The sequence below is a fragment of the Heptranchias perlo genome, chromosome 20 (genome assembly GCF_035084215.1).
Source record: "Heptranchias perlo isolate sHepPer1 chromosome 20, sHepPer1.hap1, whole genome shotgun sequence".
In the NCBI taxonomy this organism is placed as follows: Eukaryota; Metazoa; Chordata; class Chondrichthyes; order Hexanchiformes; family Hexanchidae; genus Heptranchias; species Heptranchias perlo.
In genome coordinates this window covers 26,689,000-26,715,371 of record NC_090344.1, presented here as the reverse complement: position 1 = coordinate 26,715,371, position 26,372 = coordinate 26,689,000, and the positions used below count along the sequence as shown (strand labels likewise).

The following is a 26,372-nucleotide window of genomic DNA, read 5'->3' as shown; positions in this document are numbered from 1 at the left end:
GCACTTAATGTACTTATTTCGAGGCAAACCCGAGTTTATGTAATCTCTCCGCGTAATTTACACTTTGGAGTCCAGGTAGCACTCTAGTAAATCGACGCTGCACTCCCTTCATAGCCAATATATCCTTCCTAAGGTGCGTTGCCCAGAACTGAAGACAATACTCCAGGTGTGGTCTAAACAGATCTTTGTACAGCTGTATCATAATGCCTATCTCCTTGTATTCTAGTCGTCTAGTTATAAAGACCAACATTCCATTAACCTTTTTGATTATTTTTATACCTGTCCATGACATTTTAATGATCTATGTACATGGGCCCCTAAGTCTTTTTGGACCTCCACTGTTTCGAGCTTTTCACCATTTAGAAAGTACTCTGATTTATCCTTTTAGGTCCAAAGTGGATGACCTCACACTTGACGGAATTCAGAACCATTTGCCACAATTTTGCCCATTCATTTGTTATATTAATGCCTCTCTGTAATGTTATGCTTTCATCTGCACTGCTTCCAATACTGCCCATCTTGGTGTCATCGGCAAACTTGGATATGTGCCTTTCTATACCGTCATCTAATATCCGCCTGAATTGGGAAAAATCCAAATTCAGTTTCAATCTCCTCATCATCCTGAGACATTTTATTTGTTTCATGTGCGTTGCGCCGACGAAACTTCGGCATTCAGTCCACTGGAGCTCAAACATCCTCTGGCTACAATTCAGTTCTCCCAACAACAAAACTGAAAAGATGTGAGAAGCCAATTGGTAACTTTTCACTCAAAGAAGCAACACATGAGGGCTCGTCCGGGATTCGAACCCGGGACCTCTCGCATATTACTCAATGAAACTCCCGAAGCGAGAATCATACCCCTAGACCAACGAGCCGCTGTTAGCTTAGTTGTGCAGCCAGTGTAAATGTTCGTTGCTTCTCACAGCCGATCGGCCATCCTTTCAGACCACTTCTGTCCATCCAATCTCGTTTTCTATTCGGATGCACAGCAATATCAAATTGTACACCAACTATTTCCATTCACCAATATTAGTCTCCCTTTACCAAATTGCTTTCGAGTCCACGACTTGAGTTATCAAGTAAGACGTTTCAGAATTAGCTGCTCTTAAACTGCATTGCTTGGGAGGATACTGAGAGTCGTGTCGATTTGTGGCACGCTCTGTTCCCTTTGCATTGCATCCTATACATAGAATTGAATCATAGAAATGTTACAGCACGGAAAGAGGCCATTCGCGCCATCGAGTCAGTGCTAGCTCTCTGCAAGAGCAATCCAGCTAGAACCTATCCCCGAAGCCCTGCATTATTTTTCCTTTCAAGTACTTATCCAGTTCCCCTTTGAAGGCCATGATTGAATCTGCCTCCATCGTACCCTCGGGCAGTCCAGATCCGAACCTCTCGCTGTGTAAAAAAGTTTTTCCTCATGTCACCTTTGGTTATTTTGACAATCACCTTAAATCTATGTCCTCTGGTTCTTGATCCTTCTGCCAATAGGTACAGCTTCTCTCCATCTCCTCTGTCCAGACACTTGATGATTTTGAATACCTCTATCAAATCTCGACAAAACCGTCTCTGTTTCAAGGAGAACAACCCCAGATTCTCTTGCCTATCCACGTAACTAAAGTCCCTCATCCATGGAATTATGCTATTTGTTTTTATCTGCACCCCCTCTAAGGCCTTCACATCTTTCCTGAAGTGCCATGTCCAGAACCGGACACAATAATTCAGTTGTGTTCAAACCAGTGTGTTATAAAGTTTCATCATGACAACTATACTTTTGTACTCTATACATCTATTTATAAAGCCCAGGATCCCGTATGCTTTTTAACCGCTTTCTCAATCTGCCCTGCCACATTCAACGATTTGTACACATAAACCCCTCTTTGTTCCTGTACCGCTTTTACATTTGTACCCTGGAGTTTATATTGCCTCTCCTCGTTCTTCCAACCGAAATGTATCACTTCTCATTTTTCTGCATTAAATTTCATCTGCCACGTCTCCGCCCATGCCACCAGACTACCCACATCCTTTGAAGTCTATCACTATTCTTATCACTGTTTACGACCATTCCAAGGTTTGTTTCACCTGCAAATTTTAAATTGTGCTCTGTGCACTCAAGTCCAAGTCATTAATGTATATCAAGAAAAGCAGTGGTCACAGCACTGATCCCTGGGGAACACCACTGTACAACTCTCTCCAGTTCGAAAAACAACCGTTCACCAGTAATCTCTGTTTCCTGCTCTTCGTCAATTCTGCATTCATGTTGTTACTGCCCCCTTTATTCCATGGGCCGCAATCTTGATGATAAGCCGACCATGCGGCACTTTAGCAAACACCGTTTGAAAGTCCACATACACCACATCAACTGAATTGCCCTCATCTATCCTCTCTGTTACCTCATCAAAAAACTCTTACAGGTTAGTTAACCACGATTTGCCTTCAACAAATCCGTGCTGGCTTTCCCTAATCAATCCACCCTCGTCCAGGTGACTGTTAATTCTGTCCCAGGTTATCGTTTCTAAAAGTTTCCCCACCACTGAGGTTAAACTGACTGGCCTATAGTTGCTGGGTTTAATCGTACACCCTTTTTTTGGCAAGGGTGTATGTAACCTTTGCAATTCTCCAGTCCTCTGGGACCACCCACATATCTCAGGATGTTTGTAGATTATGGCCAGTACCTCCGCAATTAACACCTTTAAATCCCTCAGCATCCTAGCATGCATCCCATCCGGACCTGGTGGTTTATCCACTTCAAGTACAGCCAGCCGTTCAAGTGCCTCTTCTTTTTCAATTTTTAGACCATCCAGTATCTTAACTATACCTTCTATTGCTGAGACTCTGGCAGCATCTTCTTGGTAAAGACAGATGCAAAGTATTCATTTGGTACCTGGGCCATCCCCTCTGCCTCCATGAGTAGATCTCCTTTATCGGGCCTACTCGGCCTCTCCCCTCTCCTTACTACCCGTTTAATGTTTACATGCCTGTCGAAAACATTTGGATTCCCTTTTATGTTGGCCGTCAGCCTATAGTCATATTTCTCTTTGCCTCTCATTTCCTTTTTCACTTCCCCTCTGAACTCCTTAAATTCGGCCTGGTGAATGAGTGCATAAAAAAAAGTTAGCATTTCTTTCAGCCGGAAACAGAAAGTTACTGGTTGATAAATGGCGATTTGAACAAGTATTCGTCCTTTTTACATTGTTTAATCAGTTTTGACAAGTTAATACAGTGAACTAATACAGAAAAGTATTTTGTAAAAGTTGAATTCCTGATCGGGAACCGCCTCAGACAGCGCATTACTGCCCATCCCTGGGATACAAATAATACCGAAGCTTTGACAACACATCGCAGGTCCCGCTGCAAAGACACAGCTTGCCAGCTGTTCAGCAATTTGGAACCTGGATAGGGAGTTAAACGCGGAACCATCATCTCACTACCCACTTTAGTCTGATACTCCACCGACTGAGCTACCCAGGCTCGATACGACATAAGCTCCCATCGTACGTATTCATGGGAGGTCTCTGAATTATCCCTGCAGCCGTCGAGCAAGAGTGAGGTCCGTTTGATACAATTCTCAGTATTGTGTTGAGGAGAATCCTTGTTCCTGTTAAACATGATGTAAGAAACATGGGCAGTGAACTCGTGAGTTTATAATTCTTCTTGTTTGTGCCAAATGTCTTGTCATTCGTTAGCAGCAATTAAAATCACACTTTACCAATTGGCTCAAAAGCTGAACTTGTCCCACACGGGAGCTGCAAAAGGCCTCTCGAACTTTCAGCGTATTAACATATGTAAGCTGAATAATTTCACCCGTGACACAGTGACACCAGGCAGAATATTTCCCTTCCAAATTTTCCCCACACGACACTTCCAACCGATGAATATCGGCTTAACGAAAAGAAGAATTGTTTGTTTGGTTCTTTAGATTTAAAGATCTTGTACCGGCCCCTTTGCCATTGGAGCTGCCGCTAAAAGCCCCCTCTCTCCCGATGAACAAATAAACTGGCACCTCCTATTGCAAGACGGTAGACCAGAGGAACCCAAGAGCCCACATGGGAACACTGAGAAGTAGATGCGTTATGGAACATACCAGTTGTACCTTGAACTCCAGTCAAAATGTTCGGAGTAAAAGGTTTGATTGTTTTGGAAGACGCTCGAACTCACAACCTGGTCATGTCAGGAGCCCACACTGCTATAAATAAGTAACGCACGCTTAACAATTGTGCAACACGAGAGAAGCGCAAAACCGACAGCATCAGCGCTCCTGCCAAACAGCTTCATTTTCGGTCTCTCAATTATCACTTCGAGATCTTTCTCAAACAGAAGCCTCCAATCCAGATGCTCTTCGTTAAATAACAATTCCCGAATCAAGAGAGTTTTCATCGATCATTACTAAAGCATGTACAATTTCCTCACCTGTTCCTTTTAATCCCTGGGATGGTGACAATCAGGTCCTGGAGATTTGTCTATCTTTCGCCCAATTATTTTCTCCATTGCCGTTATTTTACTTATACGAATCCCCGTGATTTATTAACAGTTTCCCTCGTGTCTCTGGGATGTTATCCTCATCCATTTCTGTGACAACTGGTGCAAAGTAAAAATTGAGCAAATGCCATTTCCTGATTTTCAATTACAATATCACCTCCATCTGTTTTTAAGCGGCCCAAGTTACTCTAAGCCTCCTTTCTTTCTCTTAATATACTTGTAAAACGTTGAGAGTTGTCCTCATTTTCCCTCACAAGTTTTTCTCCTTTTCCCTTTTTGCTCCTCTTACGATGTTTTCGTTTCAGCACCACAACAAACAACACTTCGCTGTAAAGTTCGGCTCAATAGTTCTCCAATGTCAGAGCGAGAATTGTCTGAAGCCCTAATTTATTTAATGTAACAAATACAATCACACATAATCATCCGTGTATCAACGCACTGATGGATACACAAAGATAAACACAGCGAGAAATCCAGTCAGTGTCGGAATGCACAGGTAAACGGACAAGCGAAATGGACAGAGATGAAACGGCCTGAACCCCCAATAGTGAAGTGTCGCTGATAGATATTAGTGAGAGGAGGTGGGACTACTGCATCATCAATTGGCGCTGTGGCTTAGCTGGTTAAAGCATCTGTCTAGTAAACAGGAGATCCTGGGTTCAACTCCCAGCAGTGCCTTGTGCAGCTTATTATTTTACGTAATTTGTGGAATTAAGCGACAAAATAACACTGTGGTGTTTGTCTTTTTTCAGGTTTCAGGAGGAAACGGATCGCAAGATGACTGTTCAAAAACGCCCTTTCATTGTCCAGACAGACCTCTCATAGAATGTGCCTGCCACACGTTAATTTAAGGATACGTTCTTGTTTCTGGGCTCGTTGGGGTGGGGCCATAATTCACGATTTGAGGTTCAAAGTCGGAACTCGTCCAAATTTGGACCTCGAATTGTGATCTTGACCTGCGGTACAAACGTTTGCAAATAGGAAAAATAAGTCCTCAAATCGCTCCACCTGAATCTCCAGGCCCAGATGAAATATATCCCAGGATGTTAACAGAAGCAAGGAAGGAAAAAGCGGAGGCTCTGACCATCATTTTCCAATCCACCCTGGCAAAAGGTGTCGTGCTGGAGGATTTGAGGATTGCTAACCTTGTAACATTGTTTGAAAAGGGAAAAAGGGATAGATCGAGTAAATACAGGCCAGTCAGCCTAAACTCGATGGTGGGTAAATTATTGAGCACAATTCTGACGGAAAGTATGAATCGTCATTTCGAATCGTCACAGCCCCGGTATATTTGCTGTTTCTCTGTGCAGTTCTGTGCAAAATCAAACTTTACGCAAATACCGACAGTGCCTCTCTCTCACTCCCCACAGATGCAGCAGGAGATGCCACTTTAAACTGTCGATCCCACCCAGCGACGGTAGGGTAACTTTTATCTTCATGGTGTCGCATTTCCTGGTTTCTGATATTTGTTTTGGCTGCAAAACAAATGCCCGGTTTCGATGGCCAGCTGAGCACGGCCGATCTTCCATCATTTAACCTGTGATTGGCTTCGCGGAAATCAGAATTCTTCTTGACAGACAAGGTCCGAAGGTTGCAGGAGAGCCGCTTCACTCTGACATGGATATTTCTGCAGTGAGCGACACCAGACTGTTTCCACAATGAATGTCACTCCCTTTTATTTTGGAAACGCAAAACTGTATTCACATTCCGATGGGTTTCAGTTGATTTGTGAGAGATCATGAAAGGATCCTGCAGCGCTGCCTTGGATAATAACAACAGTTCAAAGCCGCATTTCAGTCGCGGCAACAAATCGCTACTTCCGAGTATCTGCACCCTGAAATCCGAGTATTTGCACCCTTACACCGGAATATCTGCACCATTACACCGGAGTATCTGCACCTTTAAATCCGAGCATCTGCACCTTTGCAGCAGAGTATCTGCACCCTCACACCGGAGTATCTGCACCCTCACACTGGTGTATCTGCACCGTTACACCGGAGTATCTGCACCGTTACAACCATTAACTCATCAACTGTCCCTAATCCTCTTTATCAGCGTCGGGAGACCTAAACAAAACCCAACAGTGAAGACATTGGCTTTATGATTATTCACTAATGTGCGGACACATTTTTATTTCCGGTCTTTTCAGGGAAATTTGGGGAAAGTGGCCGCTGATAGTCAGAAATTACTGCTTGTTGTTTTTTTTTCCAGCGGGCTCTTTGGTCCAGGGGTATGATTCTCGATTCGGGTTTGTTACTTGAAATATGTGAGAGATCCCGGGTTCAAATCCCGGACGAGCCCTCCTTTTTTCCCCCCCCCAGACTTTTGATCTTGAGCTGCTGTTCAAACTGGCAGGGTGTTTGGAGGTATCTCATTGATCTCACGCCCTCTGAATGCATTCTACTTGCAATTGCAATTGACCTTGAAACCGCTCTCGGATTTCATCTCACTGAAGCAGAATGTGGCCGCTTTTTATCTGTCAGCGTGCAGGTGACGAGGTTGTGGTTGATAAACGCGGGCACACCTGTCCGGACATTGGTATTCAGAATGTACAAAATGCTGTCTCAAATACTTTGTTGTCATCCAGGGAGCTCCAGTTTTTCATGCCCTACCTTTCCCCGAGTAAGAATGTGTCCAGTCTGTACCCGAACTATCTCCTCACTCAAAGCCTCCCATTGCTCATTTACTGTTTTACTTGCCAATCTTTGATTCCAATCCACCTGGACCCGATCCCTTTTCAACTCGCTGAAATTCGGTCTTCCCAGTTGAGTATTTTCAAACTTGATTTGTCCTTGCATTGTCCACAACGACACATTGGACCCTCTTTGCATCCTCCTCACAGCTCACATTTCACCCCAGCTTTGTGTCGTCTTCAAACTTGGAAATGTTACATTCCGTTCCCTCATCCATATCATATATTGTTCAATGTGATTTCGACAAGTTGGATGAGTGGGCAAGAACATGGCAGATGCAGTATAACGTGGATTAATGTGAGGTTATCCACTTTGGTTGTAAAAATAAAGAGAGATTGTTATCTGAATGGTGATAGATTGGGAAGTGCAACGAGACCTGGGTGTCCTTGGACACCAGTCGCTGAAAGCGAGCATTCAGGTTCAGCAAGCAGTTAGGAAGGTGAATGGTATGTTGGCCTTCATTGCAAGAGGATTTGAGTACAGGAACAGGGACGTCTTACTGCATTGATACAGGGCCTTGGTGAGGCCACACCAATATCTGGAGTATTGTGTGCAGTTTTGGTCTCCTTATGTGAGGAAGGATGTCCTTGCCATGGAGGGAGTGCAACGAAGGTTTACCAGACTGATATATATTGTGAATAGCTGGGGCACAAGCACTGATCCCTGCGGTACCCCACTGGTCACTGCCTGCCACCCGGAAAAAGACCCGTTCATTCCTACTCTGTTTCCTGTCTGTCAACCAATTCTCAATCCATGCCAGTCTATTCCCCCCAATCCCATGCGACATCTTGTGTGGGACCTTATCAAAAGCCTTCTGAAAATCCAAGTGCACCACATCTACTGGTTCTCCCCTATCTATTCTACTAGTTACATCCTCAAAAAACTCCAGTAGATTTGTTAAGCATGATTTCCCTTTCACAAACCTATGCTGACTTTTACTAATCCCATTGATGCCTTCCAATCGTTCTGTTATCACATCTTTTTAAATAGACGAGCATTTTCCCCACGACTGATGTTAGGCTAACTGGTCGTAATTCCCTGTTTCTTCTCTCCCTCCTTTTTTAAATAGTGGAGTTACATTTGCCACCTTCCAATCTGTAGGAACCGTTCAGGAGTCTATAGAATTTTGCTGGATGATCACGAATGCATCCACTATTTCCAGGGCCACTTCGTTTTGTACTCTGGGTTGGAGATTAGCAGGCCCTGGGGAATTTTCAGCCTTTAGCCCCATTAATTTGCCGAGCACTATATATTTTTTGAACTAATACTTGTTTCCTTCAGTTTGTCCCTCACTAGGCCCTTGGTTCCCTAACATTTCGGGAAGGTTATTTGTATCCTACTTTGTGAAGACAGAACAAAAAGTATGTGTTTAATTGTTCTGCCATTTCTTTGTTCCCAATTATAACTTCCCATTTCTGACTGTAAGGAACCTACATTTGTCTTCACTAATCTTTTTCTCTTGACATATTTTTATAGAAGCTTTTACAGTCAGTTTTTATATTCCCTGCTAGTTTACTCTATCTTTCCCCTCTTAATCAATCTCTTTGTCCTCCTTTGCTGAATTCTAAACTGCTCCCAATCCTCAGGCTTTCGGCTTTTTCTGGCAATTTTATATGTCTCCTCTTCGGATCTAATACTATCCCTAATTTCTTTTGCAAGCCACGGTTGAGCCATCTTTCCTGTTTTATTTTTGCGCCAGACAGGAATGAATAATTGTTGTAATTCCTGCACACGTTCTTTAAATATTAGCCATTGCCTCCAGACCGTCATCCCTTTTAGTAAAGTTCCCCAATCTATCCTGGCCAACTCACACCTCATACTTTCGTAATTTCATTTATTTAGATTCAGGACCCTAGTTTCGGATTCAACTACTTCACTCTCCATCTTAATGAGGAAATCTATCAAGTTATGGTTGCTCTTCCTTCAGGGAGCCCGCACAACAAGATTGTTAATTAATCCTTTCTCAGTGCACAATGCCCAGTCTAGGATCGCTTGTTCTCTAGTTGGTTCCTCAACATATTGGTCTAGAAATCCATCACGTACACACTCCAGGAATTCCTCCCCCACAGTATTATTGCTAATTTAGTTTGACCAATCGATGTGTAAATTAAAGTCACCCATGTTTATAGTTGTACCCTTCTTGCATGCGTCCCTAATTTTCTGTTTAATGCCCTCCCCTACAGTTTGGGGGGAGGGGGCAATAGACAACCCCCACCGACGCTTTCTGCCCCTTGGTGTTATAGCTCCACCCATAGAGATTCCACATACTGATTTTCGGAGGAAATATCCTTCCTTACTATTGCATTGATTTCCTCCTTTACTAGCAACGCTACCCCACCTCCTTTCCCCTTTTTGCCTGTCGTTCCTAAATATTGAATACCCGTGGATGTTCAGTACCCATCCTTGGTCACGTTGCAACTATGTCTCCATAATCGCAACTATATTATACCCGTTAATATCGATCTGCATTTAATACATCTACCTTATTGCGAATGCTCTGCACATTAAGACAACGCCTTTAGACTGGTTTTGAAGATAGCTTGCCATCTTAGTATTATTTTACACTATGAGCCTATTTGTTTTTTCTGCCTTCCACTATTGCTTCTTCCCGTTCTGTCTTGTTTCAACCTCCTCCGCCTCCCTGCTCAAATTCCCATCCCCAACAGCACAAGCAAACACCTTCACGAGGACATCGGTCCTGGTCCTGCTCCGGCGTAGCCCATCCCACTTGTACAGGTCCCACCTTCCGCAGAACCGGTCCCGATGTCTCAGGAACTTAAATCCCTCCCACACCATCCCTGCAGCCACATATTCATCTGGTCCATTCTCCTGTTCCAAAAGCTGGAGAGACCAGCAGCCAGCAGGCATGAGAGGAGAGGCTTGGCAAACTGGTCAATCGATGCCCTCAGGGAATTGGTAATTCCAGAGACATGGGCCCAGGACCAACCCACAGGATCAGAGTTAGAGGCAAATGAACCAGTCATTCCTGCCCGACACCATTTTACGACAAACCCACCGCAACTTCGCCCCGGATCTCAATCCGAACGGTGGGGGTGGGGGCAGGGGCAGGGGTAATTGTTGGCTGCAGCCATCGGATGGTGCACAAACAATTCTCAAACCAGGCACCAAGTTAACTCACTGCAAAGAGTAAAATCCAGCGAGCATTTGGAAGATAACACGAGACCAGCAATCATCTATAACAGGAGTTTATTATCCAACAGACACATCTACAGTTCCATAGAGCTGCACTCGGAGCCCACCCTGCGGCCAGGCTCCATTTTCCACATAGCAATAGTCCCGACCAACAGGGCCACGGAGAGCAGCGCTACCCCAATCGCCAATCCAGGAACACGGGAGGGTGAATCAACAGCAGCATCTGTGGGGAGAATCCAGGGTTAGATGGGCACCAGATACTCCATAACCAGACACAAGTAGAGCTTACTGCTTACCTTTCTCGTCCTGGTGGATTCGAGCAGCCAACCTCGCTTCACCTTCCAGGAAAAGGATGGGTCCATTTGCGGTCACCAAGACCCCAGACCGGTCATCGGCGCTTCTTCGCCTTTCTGGGGGACAAGGAGAACAAGAGACAGTTTATGGTGAATGATTAAATCTTCAGCTCTCTGCAAATACTGAATCAGATGGCCTCATGCAAAAAACATCAAGGCCCTGGGTACCGGACTGAGTTTAGAGTTCCGGCTATAATTGCATCTGGTTCTCACCAAACCGATTCTCAGAAGGACGCGGCATCTGAGCAGAGTTTGCAATTGCTGCTGCTACAATGGCCAGTCTGGTCTCCTGGTGAAGAGACACTGTTTGATGCATTACTTTGACCCGCAGTTTCATGAGACTTTGACAATTGGCCAGGTGTCCAGCCCCGGGACATCCGTTCGGTTCCACCCTGAATTCCCGGTGTCAGAAAGGGGACAATTAGATGCTGGTTTAATGTTCTCCAAGGCCAAGGGTGGACTCTTCCGAACCGGATGTGGAACACACCCGTGCCAACAATGGGGATTCTGCTCCTCAGGGATCGGCAATTAGGACAGCTCAGCATCCGGGCAAGTAGCCAGGGACCAAAAATACTTCATTCATCCCAGCTCAAGGATTAGAGCATCCTTCACAATTACTGACCTGGTGCAAGATGTGCTCAGACCCGCTGACCTAGATTGCTATTCTAATGGAAACCGGCACCGAATGGAACGGGACAAGTTCCCAGATCCGCCAGATTCGGGACACTCAGCAAGTGGCCGAGCACTGGGCACAGTTTCCGCGACCGGTGGGCACCTCAGGGGCTGGAGTGCATCCTGGACGAGGAAAATAAAATTTTACTTTGATGCCTGGTTTTGGTTTATTTGATTTTTAGTACTTAAGCACACCCTACCCCCACCCCCCTTCTTATAAAAGGGGGGCCTAAAAACACAAAAAACCCACAAAGGTGCTGATTGAAGAAAAGAAAAGCACTGGGCACAGGGTGAGGGAGCCCCATGTCCAGATGTCCCACACCCACCCCTCCCAATCAGGGTTTAGTTTCTATTCAGATCACAGGTACTTACTGGAGCTGCAGGGAGCCGTGCAGTTCTCTCGGGTGGAAGGGTAGCAAACCTCAGCACTGCAGTGGAAATAAACCTGCAAAGGGACAGTGCGGTATGGTCAATCCCACAGGTTACAGTCAGATTAATGCTTCTACAGTCAACCGACCAGAGGCCTGCTCACTTATTAAGAGCCAGGGAACAAGTGATACCAAGTGACGGGGAAAGAAGCACTGAAGGAAACTCACCTCTCCGGTCAGAGCCCGGCCCGAAACTCGGTCCCAGAAAGCGAACGTGCTGACTACAAAACGATTATGGTGAGTTGGGAACCGCAAATGGGAAGCAGCGTTTACTGGTAGGAGGCGGGTTTTGTAGTTATCACCAGCAAAGGGGCACCTGGAACAGAGACAGAGGGGCGTCACGGGGAGAGGAGACCTCCAATAGATGGCCACACGGTTATAGGTTTACATCAACCCAATTATTCCGGAGAATGGCCCAAAATGTCAACTTCGAAGGAATATTTCCCCAATCACTAACCCGGACTGAAGTAATGATTTCTGTATTAATCCCCGCCCATGTCGCCCCCTCCCCAATCTGCCTCAAGCCCCCTCACTCGATCCCTTACCTGCCCACCAGGAGGTCCCATCGGAGCCCCGAATACGGCTCGGGGGTGGGGGTCGCCCAGCAGTCATTGAGCACCAGCACAAGGGACGGATCGTTCCGGTTCAGGACACGAACCTCCACAAACACGGGCTCCCGGAGCACACTCAGGATCGGGTAGTCACTGGCCACGTACCAGCTCCGGTAGCCACCATCTGGAAAGAGAAAGATGAAGGGCGGGCACTATTTGGAGAGAGACTGAATTTGGACACTACCATCAGCGAGCACTCGTTACCTCTCGCTATTCTCAGCTCCAGAAGCAGGATCCCGGCCTCAGTAGCTGGCAGTGGCGGAGAAAGGGTGTAAACTCTGGGCTTCACCAGCAGATCAGACTCCTGGCTTCCCTTGTAACTGCACTGAACATGGAGCCTGCAAGAGAACGGACACGGCTGGAGAATTCAGCTCCTCACTGTCTCTACCCGCTGAATGTGCTCCTATTCTCACCTGAAAGGGCTGTCCCGGGTCACCGATCCCAAAGCGCCATCCAAGATCTCAAACTCACCCAACACATCCGTTTCATACAGGATGTTCACGCCGTCCAGTTACAAGAGACAGAAGACCATCAGTCCCGAACTGAGCCATTGACGGGACTCCTAGCCCGCAATACCTACCCGCTGAGTAGCGCCACATTCAGTGACTGCGAACTGAAAGAGCACAGTGTCTGCAGAGGCCACGGTTGGACTGCACTCAGCTCCGTCTCCATCCTTCAGATGGAGGGTTGTTAGGTTTACAGGAGGCAGCGTCAAATCCTTGGAGATCGCGATCAGGACCCGCCCATCCTTGGTGCAGACTGCAAGAGAGGCAATGGAAGGCGGTTAGTTGCCCCACGGGGAGGGTCAAGGGAACCGTTACCGGGAGGGGGACAAACCCCATCAATGTTTCAGTTTCTATCCCACCCCATTATCTGTCTAATGGAGACCAGTGGACCAACTACAGCTCATCACCGCGCTGCTTGGACTTAAATTGCCCGCATCTCCGATAGAAATCAAATATCAAATCCAAATGGTCAGTGGCAGCAGGGGCCGGAGCTCGTTCACTCTGCCCTTCCTCAGTGTGACTCCCAAGTTATCGAGCAACAGTAGAATGATTCGAACTGCAGATATTGGGTCAAAGGGCGATGAACTATTGCCCTTTCTGTATCTGATTAACAGCCACCCCCCAATCCCACCATCAAATCTACTCTGCGGGATTGGAAGCTCCCAATCCCACCACCGGTTCCACTCTCCGGACTGGAAACGTTTGAATTTCCAACTGGCGTTGTAGGACAGGAAGGAGAGGTGTGAAACTGTCCAGGGAAACCGCGTGCAGCTGGATTGCGGGTGACCCTGGAAAGTCCTGGCCCAGAATATAGACAGACCAAGAATACACCCACCTGGCAGATTGTCCAGTGAATAGAAACACGGCGGCGCATCCCGATTCCCCGCATCCCGATTCCCCGCATCGAAGCAGCAGTATCTCTTCAAACACTTACTCGCTTCAATTCCCGGAAATCCGCAGTCTTTGCGGTTTTTAGGAGACAACCAACATTTATCGGCGGGGAAAAGAAGAGAGGGCGGCTGAGCTGAACAGATTACAACAAATAACAAATAAGAATCCCCAACCCCTCCATTATAACAAGCGAACTCTCCTAAGTAAGTGATAATGGAAAGCCGACTTCCCCTTTTTAGAGCAGCGCTGTTTAACCCGCAGTAACGGAATGTCCCAATCAGCCTGAGGCAGAGTCCGTGGCCCACGAGCTCCCGAACATCAACCCGCATTCGCACGGCTCACACGGATGGGCCTGTTTTTAATGGCAGAACAAAGGTGAGACTGGGTCCAACGACACCTCGATTTCTTCATCACAACCAAACCGCATTATTTGTTCTTTTTTTGCTTTTTTAGTCACCTTTATTTTTTAGACCCAACGTCACCTTTAATAGTTTATTAAAAATAGGCCCCATCTCCGTGTGACCGTTGGGAATGCGGGTTTTTTAAAACTAATTAATAAACAGAGTGAAATCAATATGTCATTGTTCAGATACGGTACGGTAGCAGAGTGGTTGTGTTACTGAAATAGTAATCCAGCAGGCCTGGCTGAATAATCTCCAAGTCATAAGTTCAAATCCCGCCACGGTAGCTGAGGAATTTAATTTCAATTAATTAAATAAAATCTGGAATTAAAATACTGGTATCAGTAATGGGTTGCCATGAAACGACCGGATTGTCGTGAAAACCCATCTGCTTCACGAATATCCTTCAAAGAAGGAAACCTGCCGTCCTTACCCGGTCTGGCCTACATGTGACTCCAGACCCACAGCAATGTGATTGATTCTTAATTGCCCTCTGAAATGGCCGAGCAAGCAACTCAGTTGTCTCAATCTCGCTGAAAAAAAAGTCAAAATAAGAATAAAACCGGACGGACCACTCGGCACGGGACACGACAAAGGTCAAAACAAGCCCAGTTGACCCCGCAATGTCCTCCTCACTAACATCTGGAGACTTGTGCCAAAATTGGGGGAGCTGTCCCACAGACGAGTCAAGCAACAGCCTGACATAGCCATGCTCACAGAATCATGCTTTTCAGCCAACGTCCCAGACTCTTCCATCACCATCCCTGGGGTTGTCCTGTCCCACCGGCAGGACAGATCCGACCAGAGGTGGCGGTACAGTGATATACAGTCAGGAGAGAGTGGCCCTGGGTCGTCCTCAACATTGACTCTGGACCCCATGAAAACTCATGGCATAAGGTCAAACATGGGCAAGTGAAACCTCCTGCTCATGAGCAGCTACCGTCCTCCCTCAGCTGATGATATCAGTCTTCCTCCATGTTGAGCACCACTTGGAGGAAGCACTGAGGGTAGCAAGGGCACAGAATGTACCCTGGGTGGGAGACTTCAATGTCCACCACTGACCGAGCTGGTCGAGTCCTGAAGGATATTGCTGCGAGACTGGGCCTGCATTAGGTGTTGAGCGAACCAACACGAGGGAAACGCTTACTTGTCCTCACCAATCTACCTGTCGCAAATGCATCTGTTCCACGACACCACTGCACAGTCCTCATGGAGACGAGGTCCCGTCTTCGCACTGAGGATACCATCCAACGTGTTGTGTGACCCTACCATCGTGCTAAATGGGATAGATGCAGAAAAGATCTCGCAGCTCAAAACTGGGCATCCATGAGTTGCTGTGGGCCATCAGCAGCAGCACGATCTGTAATCTCATGGATCGGCATATCCCTCACTCTCCCATTACCAACAAGCCAGTGGATCAACCCTGGTTCAATGAGGAGTGTGGAAGAGCATGCCAGGAGCAACACCAGGCGTCCAAATAATGAGGTGTCAACCTGGTGAAGCTACAACTCAGGACTACATGCATGATAAACAGCGGAAGCAACATGCTATATACAGAGCTAAGCGATTCCACAACCAACGGATCAGATCAAAGCTCTGCAGTCCTGCCACATCCAGTCGTGAATGGTGGTGGATAATTAAACAAGTAATGGGAGGAGGAGGCTCTGTAAACCTTCCCATCCTCAATGATGGCAGAGCCCAGCACATGAGTGCAAACGACAAGGCTGAAGCGTTTGCAACCATCTTCGGCCAGAAGTGCCGTGTGGATGATCCATCTGGGCCTCCTTCGGATATCCCCAAAATCACAGAAGCCAATCTTCAGCCAACTCCATTCAATCCATGTGATATCAATAAACGGCTGGAGTGCACTGGATACAGCAAAGGCGATGGGCCGGGACAACATCCCGACTGTCGTGCTGAAGTCTTGTGCTCCAGAACTAGCCGCCCCTTTCGCCAAGCTTTTCCAGTACAGCTGCAACACTAGCATCTACCCGACAATATGGAAAATTGCCCAGGTATGTCCTGTCCAAAAAAGCAGGACAAATCCAATCCGGCCAGTTACCGCCCCATCAGTCTACTCTCAATCATCAGCAAAGTGATGGAAGGTGTCGTCGACAGTGCTATCAAGCGGCACTTACTCACCAATAACCTGCTCACCGATGCTCAGTTTGGGTTCCGCCAGGACCACTCAGCTCCAGACCTCATTACAGCCTTGGTCCAAACATGGACAAAAGAGCTGAATTCCAGAGGTGAGGTGAGAGTTACAGACCCTTGATATCAAGGCAGCATTTGACCGAGTGTAGCACCAAGGAGCACTCGTAAAATTGAAGTCAATGGGAATCAAGGGGAAAACTCTCCAGTGGCTGGATTTATACCTAGCACAAAGGAAGATGGTAGTGGTTGTTGGAGGCCAATCATCTCAGCCCCAGTGCATTGCTGCAGGAGTTCTTCAGGGCAGTGCACTAGGTCGCAATCCCTCAAATAATGAAGCAGTCCGAGCTCGCATTCAACAAGACCTCGACAACATCCAGACTTGGGCTGATAAGTGCAAAGTAACATTGGCGCCAGACAAGTGCCAGGCAATGACCATCTCCAACAAGAGAGAGTCGAACCACCTGCCCTTGACATTAAACGGCATTACCATCGCCGAATCCCCCATCATCAACATCCTGGGTTCTCCATTGATCAGAAACTTAACTGGACCAGCCATATAAATAGTGTGGCTGCATGAGCAAGTCAGAGGCTGGGTATTCTGTGGCGAGTGACTCACCTCCTGACTCCCCAAAGCCTTTCCCCATCTGCAAGGCACAAGTCAGGAGTGTGATGGAATACTGTCCACTGGCCTGCATGAGTGGAGCTCCAACAACACTCAAGAAGCTCGACACCATCCAGGACAAAGCCGCCCGCTTGATTGGCACCCATCCACCACCCTAAACATTCACTCCCTTCACCACCGACCCACAGTGGCTGCAGTGTGCACAATCTTTGGGATGCACTGCAGCAATTCGCCAAGGCTTCTTCGATTGCACCTCCCAAACCTGTGACCTTTTCCACCAAGAATGACAATGGCAGCAGGCACATGGGAACAATGACACCTGCAAATTCCCCTCCAAGTCACACACCATCCCGTCTTGGAAATATATCTCCGTTCCTTCATCACTGCTGGGTGAAAATATTGGAACTCCCTACCTAACAGCACTGTGGGAGAACCTTCACCACACGGACTGCAGCGGTTCAAGAAAGCGGCTCACCACTACCACCACTCAAGGGCGTTTAGGGATGGGCAATAAATGCTGGCCTTGCCAGCGACGCCCACATCCCATGAACGAATATATGTAAAAAAACTTAAATACTGTGGCTACAATAGCAGGTCAGAGGCTGGGCACTCTACGGCGAGTGACTCACCTCATGACTCTCCAAAATCATTCTACCATCTGCAAGGCACAAGTAAGGAGTGTGATGGAATACCCTCCACACGTCTGGAAGAATGCATCTTCAACAACAATCAAGAAGCTCGGCACCATCCAGGACAAAGCAGCCCATTTAATTGGTACCCCATCCACCATCTTTAACATTCGCTCCCTCCAGCGCACCGTGGCTGCAGTGTGTACCATCTACAAGATGCACTGCAGCAATGCAATTCGCCAAGGCTTCTTCGACAGCACCACCCAAACCCGCGACCTCTACCAGCTAGAAGGACAAGAGCAGCAGGCGCATGGGAACAACACCACCTGCACGTTCCCCTCCAAGTCACAAACAATGCCGACTTGGCGCTGGGTCAAAATCGTAGAACTCCCTGCCTAACAGCACTGTGGGAGAACCTTCACCACACGGACTTCAGCGGTTCATGAAGACGGCTCACCGCCACCTTCTCAAGGCAAATTAGGGATACACAATAAACGCTGGCATTGTCAGCGACGGTCAAATCCCATGAAATCATAGATTTCGGAGAAAGGTTGCAGCACGGAAGGAGGCCATTCGGCTCTTTTAACAGCAATCCAGCTCGTCCCACTCCCCTACCGTTTCCCCGTAGCCGTGCAATTCTTTTCCTTTCAAGTAATTATCCAATTCCCTTTTGAAGGCCATGATTGAATCTGCCTCCACCACCCCCTCGGGCAGTGCATTCCAGGTTCTAACCATTCGCTGTGTAAAGAAGTTTTTCCTGATGTCACCTTTGGTTCTTTTGCCAGTCACCTGAAATCTATGTCCTCTGTTTCTTGACTCTTCTGCCAATGAGAACAGTTTCTCTCCATCTATTCTGTCTGGACCCATCATCATTTTGAATACCTTGATTAATTCTCCTCGCAACCGTCTCTGTTCCAAGGAGAACAACGCAACTTCTCCAGTCTATCCAAGTAACTAAAGTCCCTCATCCCTGGAATCATTCCAGTAAATCTCTTCTGCACCCTCTCGAAGGCCTTCACATTTTTCCTAAAGTGCGGTGCACAGAACTGGACACAATACTCCAGTTGTGGCCGAATCAGTGTTTGATAAAGGTTCATCATAACGTCCATGCTTTTTTACTCTATGCCTCTATTTATAAAGCCCAGGATCCCGTATGATTTTTAACGGCTTTCTCAACCTGCTCTGCCACCTTCAAAGATTTGTGCACATAAACCCACAGAACTCTCTGAACCTGTGCCCCTTTTAGATTTGTGCCCTCTAGTTTATATTGCCTCTCCTCGTTCTCCCTACCGAAATGTATCACTATGCATGTTTCTGCGTTAAATTTCATCTGCCATGTGTCCGCCATGCAGCCAGTCTGTCTATCACCTCTGGAGGTGAATCACTATCCTTCACAGTGTTTACCGCCATTCCAAATTTTGTGTCATCTGCAAATTTTGAAGTTGTGCCCAGTACACCCAAGTCCAAGTCATTAATATATATGAAGAAAAGCAGTGGTCCCATCACTAACCCCTGGGGAACAACACTGTACACCTCCCTCCAGTCCACAAAACAACCGCTCACCACTACTTTCTGTTTCCTGTCCCTTAGCCAATTCTGTATCCATGTTTCTATTGCCCCCTTTATCCATGGGCCGCAATCTTACTGATAAGCCTACAGTGGGGCACTTTATTAAATGCCTTTTTAAAGTCCATATACACCGTATTAACTGCATTGCCTTCATCTACCCTCTCTGTTATCTCATCAAAACATTCCATCAGGTTAGTTAAACTCGTTTTGCCTTTAACTAATCCGTGCCGGCTTTCCCTAATCAATCCACACTCGTTCAAGTGATTGTGAATTCTGTCCCGGATTATCGTTTCTAAAAGTTTCCCCAATACTGAGGTAACCTGACAGGCCTCTTGTTGCTGGGTTCACCCTTGCACTCTTTCTTGAACTAGGGTGTAACATTTGCAATTCTCCGCTCCTCTGCACCACCGCCGTATCTTTGGATATTTGGATGATTATGGCCAGTACCTCTGCAATTTCCCCTCTTACTTATATCAGCAACCTAAGATGCATCCCATCCGGATCGGGTGACTTATCTACTTTCAGTGCAGATAGCCTTTCAAGTACCTCTTTTTTACCAATGTTTCGCCCATCTGGTATCTCAACTATATGTTCCTATACTGAGACTCTGACAGCATCTTCATCTTTGTTAAAGACAAATGCAAAGTATTCATTTAGTCCCTGAGCCACCCACTCTGCCTCCATGAGTAGATCTGCTTTATGGTCACTAATCAGAGTTGGGCTCTTACGACCCGTTTAATGTTTACATGCCTGTAGAAGTCTTTTGGATTCCCTTTTATGTTGGCCTCCAGTCTATTCTTATACTCTCTCTTTGACCCTCTTATTTCCTCTTTCACATCCCCTCTGAACTTTCTATATTCTGCCTGGTGAATGAATACATTAAAAAAAAGTTAGGATTTCCGTCAGCCTGAAACAAAAAGTTATTAGTTGATTAATGGCGTTTTGAACAACTATTCGTCTTTTTTCAGAGTTTAATGAGTATTGCGAAATTAATACAGTAAACTATTTTGGAGAAGTTAATCCCCTGAACGGGAAAGGGACCCGTCTCCCACACTGAGAGCATTTGCAGACGGCAGCTATCTTCTGAGGGTTTCCTATGAGATCGTATGCAACAGCGTTTCTGTAGTGTAGTGGTTATCACGTTTGCCTAACACGCGAAAGGTCCCCGGTTCGAAACCGGGCAAAAACGTTACCCACTAAAAATCAATAAGTGTGAAAAAAGCAAGAGTTCAGTCTGTGGTTGAATGTGAATAAAATACCACACCTCACTGAACAGGTATTTTTTCCATTCTCTGTCTGGTTCAATACAAACTCAAACACGACACATATGCAGACAGTGTTTCACACTCACTCACGTTCCCTGCACTGACGGTGCAGAAAGCCCCTCTCAAAGCTGCACATTGCGAATAATTTAAGCTGATTTGTGAGAGATCATTAAAGGCTCCTGCAGTGCAGCTTCGGTTAATAACCACAGTTTTTGACAGCATTGCGGCCGCGGCAACAAACATCAGTTTTTCGATGCTCGATGTTCCCCAGCTCCCGGATTGATTGAGGCCACGACAGAAACAACATTAAGCCCCTCTTTCGGCCCCGCTCTCTCCAATCACACATTGCTGGCGGGAAGCTGCAATTCCCGCTACAGACAGCGCATTAGTGCCCATCCCTGGGAAACAAGACACCTCCGAAGCTTTGACAACACATCACAGGCATCGTCTGTCCCGGAGCTGTTGCTCCGCAACAAACTCAGAATTTACCAGCTGTTTCAAAATTTATACCTTGAACACTGGACCCTGATATCACTACCCGCTTTAAATGTTTGATGCTTTAACGAACGAGCTACCCTGGCTCGCTAATCGTTTAGTTCCCATCTTAAATATTCATAAGAGGACTCTGAATTATCCCTCGAAGACGTCGAACAGGGGTGATGGTCACTGTTCTAAAATTCTCAGTCACGTGTTGAGGGGTATCCTTGATTTTATTCAACATGATCCAAGAAACATGGACAGCGAACTCGTGAGCTAAAATTCTTCTTGTTTGTGCCAAATGTCTTGTCATTCGTTAGCTCCAATTAAAATAACACTTTACCCATTGGCCCAAAAGCTGAACTTGTCCCACACGGGAGTTGGAAAAGGCCTCTCGACCTTTCAGCGTATTAACATCTGTAAGCTGAATAATTTCACCCGTTACACAGTGACACCAGGCAGCAGATTTCCCTTCCAAATTTTCCCCACACGAAACTTCCAACCGATGAATATCCGCTCAACGAAAATAATTATCGTATGTTTGGTTCCTTCCATTTAAAGATCTCATCCCGGCCCCTTTGCCATATCAGCTGACGCAGAGATCCCCATCTCCCTCGAAAACAACGAAACTCGCATCTGCTCAAGCAAGACGGAAGGCCAGAGGAACCCAAGTGCCCACACGGGAACACTAAGAAGTAGATGCGTCATGGAACATACCAGTTGTACTTTGAACTCCGGTCAAAATGTCCGGAGTGAAATGTTGGATTGTTGAAGGTGAGACTGAAACTCACAACCTGAGCACTTCCAGAGCCCATACTGCTTTCATCAGTACCGAAATAACAGTGTTTCTGACAAACAGCTTGATTTTCGGCCTCTCATTGATCGCTTCGGAATCTTAATCAAAGAGAAGCCGTCAATCAAAAGGCGCTTCGTCAAATATCCGCAATGATCTTTAAAAGCCGTGGAATCTGAACAAAACTCCAAAAGATAAGAACTTTTATTTATATTATTATTAACTGAAGGACATTTTTGCATGGTACTTCATGGAGGATTTAGGCAAAGTGGGACCTGAAACTCAGAAACTCTATCTGGGCTGTCCGTGACTGAAGAGATGGACGTTATTTCATTTGAAAACTGAGGCCCGGAACTTTCTCGTGGAGAAGTGTGACAGAAGATTGCTGTTGGTTAGTGGCAGTTGCCGGGGAGATCTAGAGGAGAGGGAGAAAAGTCAAAGTCACAGCTGCGACTGCTCAAGTGCTCTGCTTAGCTGTAATATTAAAAAGTAATGTAAGTACAGGGCAGTGTCCTAGGCCCAACCATCTTCAGCTGCTTCATCAATGACCTTCCCTCCATCATAAAGTCAGAAATGGGGATGTTCGCTGATGATTGCACGGTGTTCAGTTCCATTCGCAACCACTCAGATAAAGAAGCAGTCCGTGCCCGCATGCAGCAAGACCTGGACAACATCCAGGCTTGGGCTGATGAGTGCCAAGTAACATTCGCGCCAGAAAAGTGCCAGGCAATGACTGTCTCCAACAAGAAAGAGTCTAACCATGTCCACTTGACATTCAACGGCATTACCATCGCCGAATCCCCAACCATCAACATCCTTGGGGTCACCATTGACCAGAAACGTAACTGGACTAGCCACATAAATACAGTGGCTGCAAGAGCAGGTCCTGACTCCCCAAAACATTTCCACCATCTACAAGGCACTAGTGAGGAGTGTGATGGAATACCCTTCACTCGCCTGGATGAGTGCAGCTCCAACAAGACTCAAGAAGCTCGACACCACCCAAATCAAAGCAGCCCGCTTGATTGGCACTCCATCCACCACCCTAAACATTCACTCCCTCCACCACCGGCGCACAGTGGCTGCAGTGTGTACCATCCATAGGATGGACTGCAGCAACTCGCCAAGGCTTCTTCGACAGCACCTCCCAAACCCACGATCTCTACCAGCTAGCAGGACAAGGACAGCAGGCAGATGGGAACAATACCACCTGCACGTTCCCCTCCAAGTCGTTGGTTCAAAATCCTGGAACTCACGACCGAACAGCAGTGTGGGAGAACCTTCACCCCACGGACTGCAGCTGTTCAAGAAGGCGACTCACCACCATCTTCTCAAGGGCAATTAGGGATAGGCAATAAATGCCGGCCTCGCCAGCGACGCCCACATCCCGTCAACGAATAAAAAAATCCCTCAACCAAAGAAACAGACATTTTGGATGGGTTCACTAATTGGGAATTGGATTTAACTGCTGTGTTTGTGCACACAGTCCCACACTGCTGAACTCCCAGCCCCTTCCATCGGCACTCGTTTTCTTTCACACACCGACTGGATTTCAATATGTGGCTGTTCCATCTGAAATTCATCAACGGTCTCTCTGCCAAAATATCGAGTGAATCCTAATGCTTGGTATCCTGGCAATTCCCCACGCTCACCATTAGTCTTTGGTCCTTCCAGCATGCTGCATGCAGTGAAAAAATCTGTTCTTCCACAGAAGTTTTCTGCTGACTGGATATTTTCAACATTCTCGATTTGGGTGCATGGGCAGGTCATATTGTATGGTCAGACTTTCTTGTCCTCAGAATCCAGGGCTCAGCATTCAAAAAAAGAAAATAAAAGCGCTTTTATTCTGACTCAGCTCAGACGAAAGGTCATCGCCCTGAAACATTAACTCTACTTCTATATCTAAAGATTCTGTCTGAAATGCTGACGATTTCCAGCATCGACTGTTATTATTTCAGATTGGCAACATAGCCAGTATTTTCATTTTGAATAAAAGGGCTTTCCAGTTTCTGCTTATGTGACGCGGTGGCCGAGCGGTTAAGTCAATCGATTGTTAATGTATTTTGCTCTGCACGCGTGGGTTCGAATCCCATCCTCGTCGGTGTTGTGTTGAAGTCTTGTTTCTCTCATTCATTCCATCCAGAAGGTGTGGCTGTAAGTCCCATGCTTCTCGAAACGGCAGACGGAGGTTTTTGCGTTGTTGGCTGCAATCAGCAACAGTTCCTTCCACGAAGGTGTTGAGATTGTGAGATCGCGACGTATCAAACGGACAGCGGTGTCCTGGTAAAAAGAGTCGATCTCATGGTCAACGTCAGAGAAACTAATCGACCATAATTGTGATTTATATCCCGGATCATTCCGTGTCTGTGTCTGTTCAAAAGGGATGGGTTGTAAGTCCCGGATCATTCCGTGTCTGTGTCTATTTAAAAGGGATGTGCTGTATGACCCGGATCATTCTGTGTCTCTGCCTGCTTAAAATGGATGTGCTGTAAGTCCCGGATCATTCCGTGTCTGTGTCTATTTAAAAGGGATGCGCTGTAAGTCCCGAATCATTCCGTGTCTCTGTCTGTTTAAAAGGGATGTTATGTAAGTCCCGGATCATTCCGTGTCTGTGTCTATTTAAAAGGGATGCGCTGTAAGTCCCGGATCATTCCGAGTCTGTGTCTGTTTAAAAGGATTTGCGGTAAGTCCTGGATCATTCCGTGTCTGTGTCTGTTTAAAAGGGATGTGCTGTAAGTCCTGTATCATTCCGTGTCTGTGTCTGTTTAAAAGGGATGTGCTGTCAGTCATGTATCATTCCGTGTCTGTGTCTGTTTAAAACTGATGTGCCGTAAATCCCAGATTATTCCGTGTCTCTGTCTGTTGAAAAGGTATGTGCCGTAAGGCCCAGATTATTCATTTTCTGTGTCTGTTTAAAAAGCTGTGCTGTAAGTCCCGGATCATTCCGTGTGCGTTTCACCCGATTTTCTTGATACCTTTTTTTCCTTCCGAACTGAAATGACGATCCTCTCTCGAGGAGAAGGTTCACCGCCTGCATCGGGCAACTGGTAGGAAAAATAACAAAAACTGATGAGACCATGTTCATTCCGCTGGGCTTCCATTCCAATCTCCGCACTCTATCCCCCATTCATCCCCCCCTCCCCCAGATATTATAATCTGCGATATTCATAAGGGAATGGCGAAGCCGAATATCACGATTATAATTTTCTTGTTTCGTCAACACTGAATAGCATCAATTGTAAAGATTCAGAAGGTAATCATGGAATCCTACAGCACAGAAGGAAGCCATTCGGCCGTCGTACCTGTGCTGGCTCTTTCGAAGACCTTTCCATTTCGACCCACACCCCATATTTTTCCCCATAACCCTGCAAATTAGACCTCTTCAATATGTCCAATTGCCGTTTGAATGATCCTGTGGAATCTGCTTCCACCACCCTTTCAGGAAGTGCGTTCCTGATCTTAACAAACCCTCAGTGTGAAACAATTCTCCTCAATTCCCCTATAGTTCTTTTCCCAATTATTTTAAATCTATGACCCACTTCCCAGAGGAAACAGTTACTCCCTACTTGCTCTTTCAAAACCCCTCATTATTTTGAATATCTCTATTAGGTCTCCCGTTAACCATCTCTGCTGTAAGGAGAACAATCCCACCATCTCCAATCTCTCCATGTAACTGAAGTCCCTCATCATTGGTATCATCCAGGTCAACCTGCTCTGAATCCCCTTCAATGCCTTTTCATCCTTAAGTGTGGTGTCCAGAACTGTACATATCGTCCAGCTGAGGCCTAACCACTGATTTGTAAGGATTAGTATGACTTCCTTTTTTTGTATTCAATGCCCCTATTTACAAAGCAAAGTATCCCTTATGCTTTCTAAACCGCCTTAACAACTTGCCGTGTTTTGTGAATATGCACCTCCAGGTTCCTCTGCTCTTGCATAAATTGTTCCATTTAGATTATACTAACTCTCCATGTTCTTCTTCCAAAAGTGCATCACTTCGCACTGATCTGCATTGAATCTGTCACGTGACTGCCCATTTCACCATTCTGTCTCTGTCCTCCTGAAATCTGCTACTATCATGCTCACTATTTACAACTTTTTCAACTTTTGCAATATCCGCAAACTTCGAAACTGTACTCCCTATTCCCACATCCAAGTCATTTATATATAAAAAGAAAAGCAATAGTCCTGGTACCGACCCCTGGGGGATCCCACTGCATGTTTCCCTCCAGTCAGAAAAACATCCGTTCACCACCACTCTCTGCCTCCTATCCCTTAGCCAATTACGTGCCCGCATTACCACTGGTCCTTTAACCCCACGTGCTTCTAGTTTTCGAATAAATCTGTTACGTATTAATTTCTAAAATGTGACCTGAGAATAGCTGTCACCCCGTTATCTTATTCTTAAGCAATGAGAATACAGATATTAAGGCCGAGTGATAGATCAGGTGCATTCCCATGACCCGGAGGTGACGGGACCTGAGGAGGGGAAGGCCCATCTGGGCCTTCAGATGTTCCGTCTCCGTTTTCCGAAAACGGAGACGGAACATCGCAAAGATCATCCCGTCGAAATACAACATTTGACTGAAGATCCGACAGCCATTTTCCATCCGGACCTAGCCGTTCAAGGAAGCCTGATAAGTCCATCAGGGGAAAACACAGAGAGAGAGAAGAAA

The 26,372-nt window shown here is 46.4% G+C and overlaps 1 protein-coding gene and 3 non-coding genes across 4 annotated transcripts; 2 read left to right on the top strand and 2 right to left on the bottom strand.

Annotated features, from left to right (window-relative positions):
- Positions 1–786: 786 nt before the first annotated feature.
- trnap-cgg (transfer RNA proline (anticodon CGG)) lies at positions 787–875 on the bottom strand. Its single transcript is given in 2 exon segments — positions 787–822; positions 840–875. It is a non-coding gene; the product is annotated as a tRNA-Pro (tRNA).
- Positions 876–5,083: 4,208 nt separating this feature from the next.
- On the top strand, positions 5,084–5,157 carry trnat-agu (transfer RNA threonine (anticodon AGU)). The gene has a single exon. It is a non-coding gene; the product is annotated as a tRNA-Thr (tRNA).
- Positions 5,158–11,708: 6,551 nt separating this feature from the next.
- On the bottom strand, positions 11,709–23,466 carry LOC137335994 (zona pellucida sperm-binding protein 4-like). Its single transcript, XM_068001495.1, has 10 exons — positions 23,349–23,466; positions 21,695–21,797; positions 14,635–14,720; positions 13,830–13,919; positions 12,970–13,148; positions 12,803–12,900; positions 12,594–12,727; positions 12,324–12,513; positions 11,947–12,094; positions 11,709–11,795 (listed from the first exon to the last, which is right to left on the bottom strand). Exons 1-10 carry the CDS (start codon positions 23,464–23,466, stop codon positions 11,709–11,711), a joined length of 1,233 nt encoding a protein of 410 aa, XP_067857596.1.
- trnav-aac (transfer RNA valine (anticodon AAC)) lies at positions 20,278–20,350 on the top strand. Its single transcript has one exon. It is a non-coding gene; the product is annotated as a tRNA-Val (tRNA).
- Positions 23,467–26,372: the final 2,906 nt, after the last annotated feature.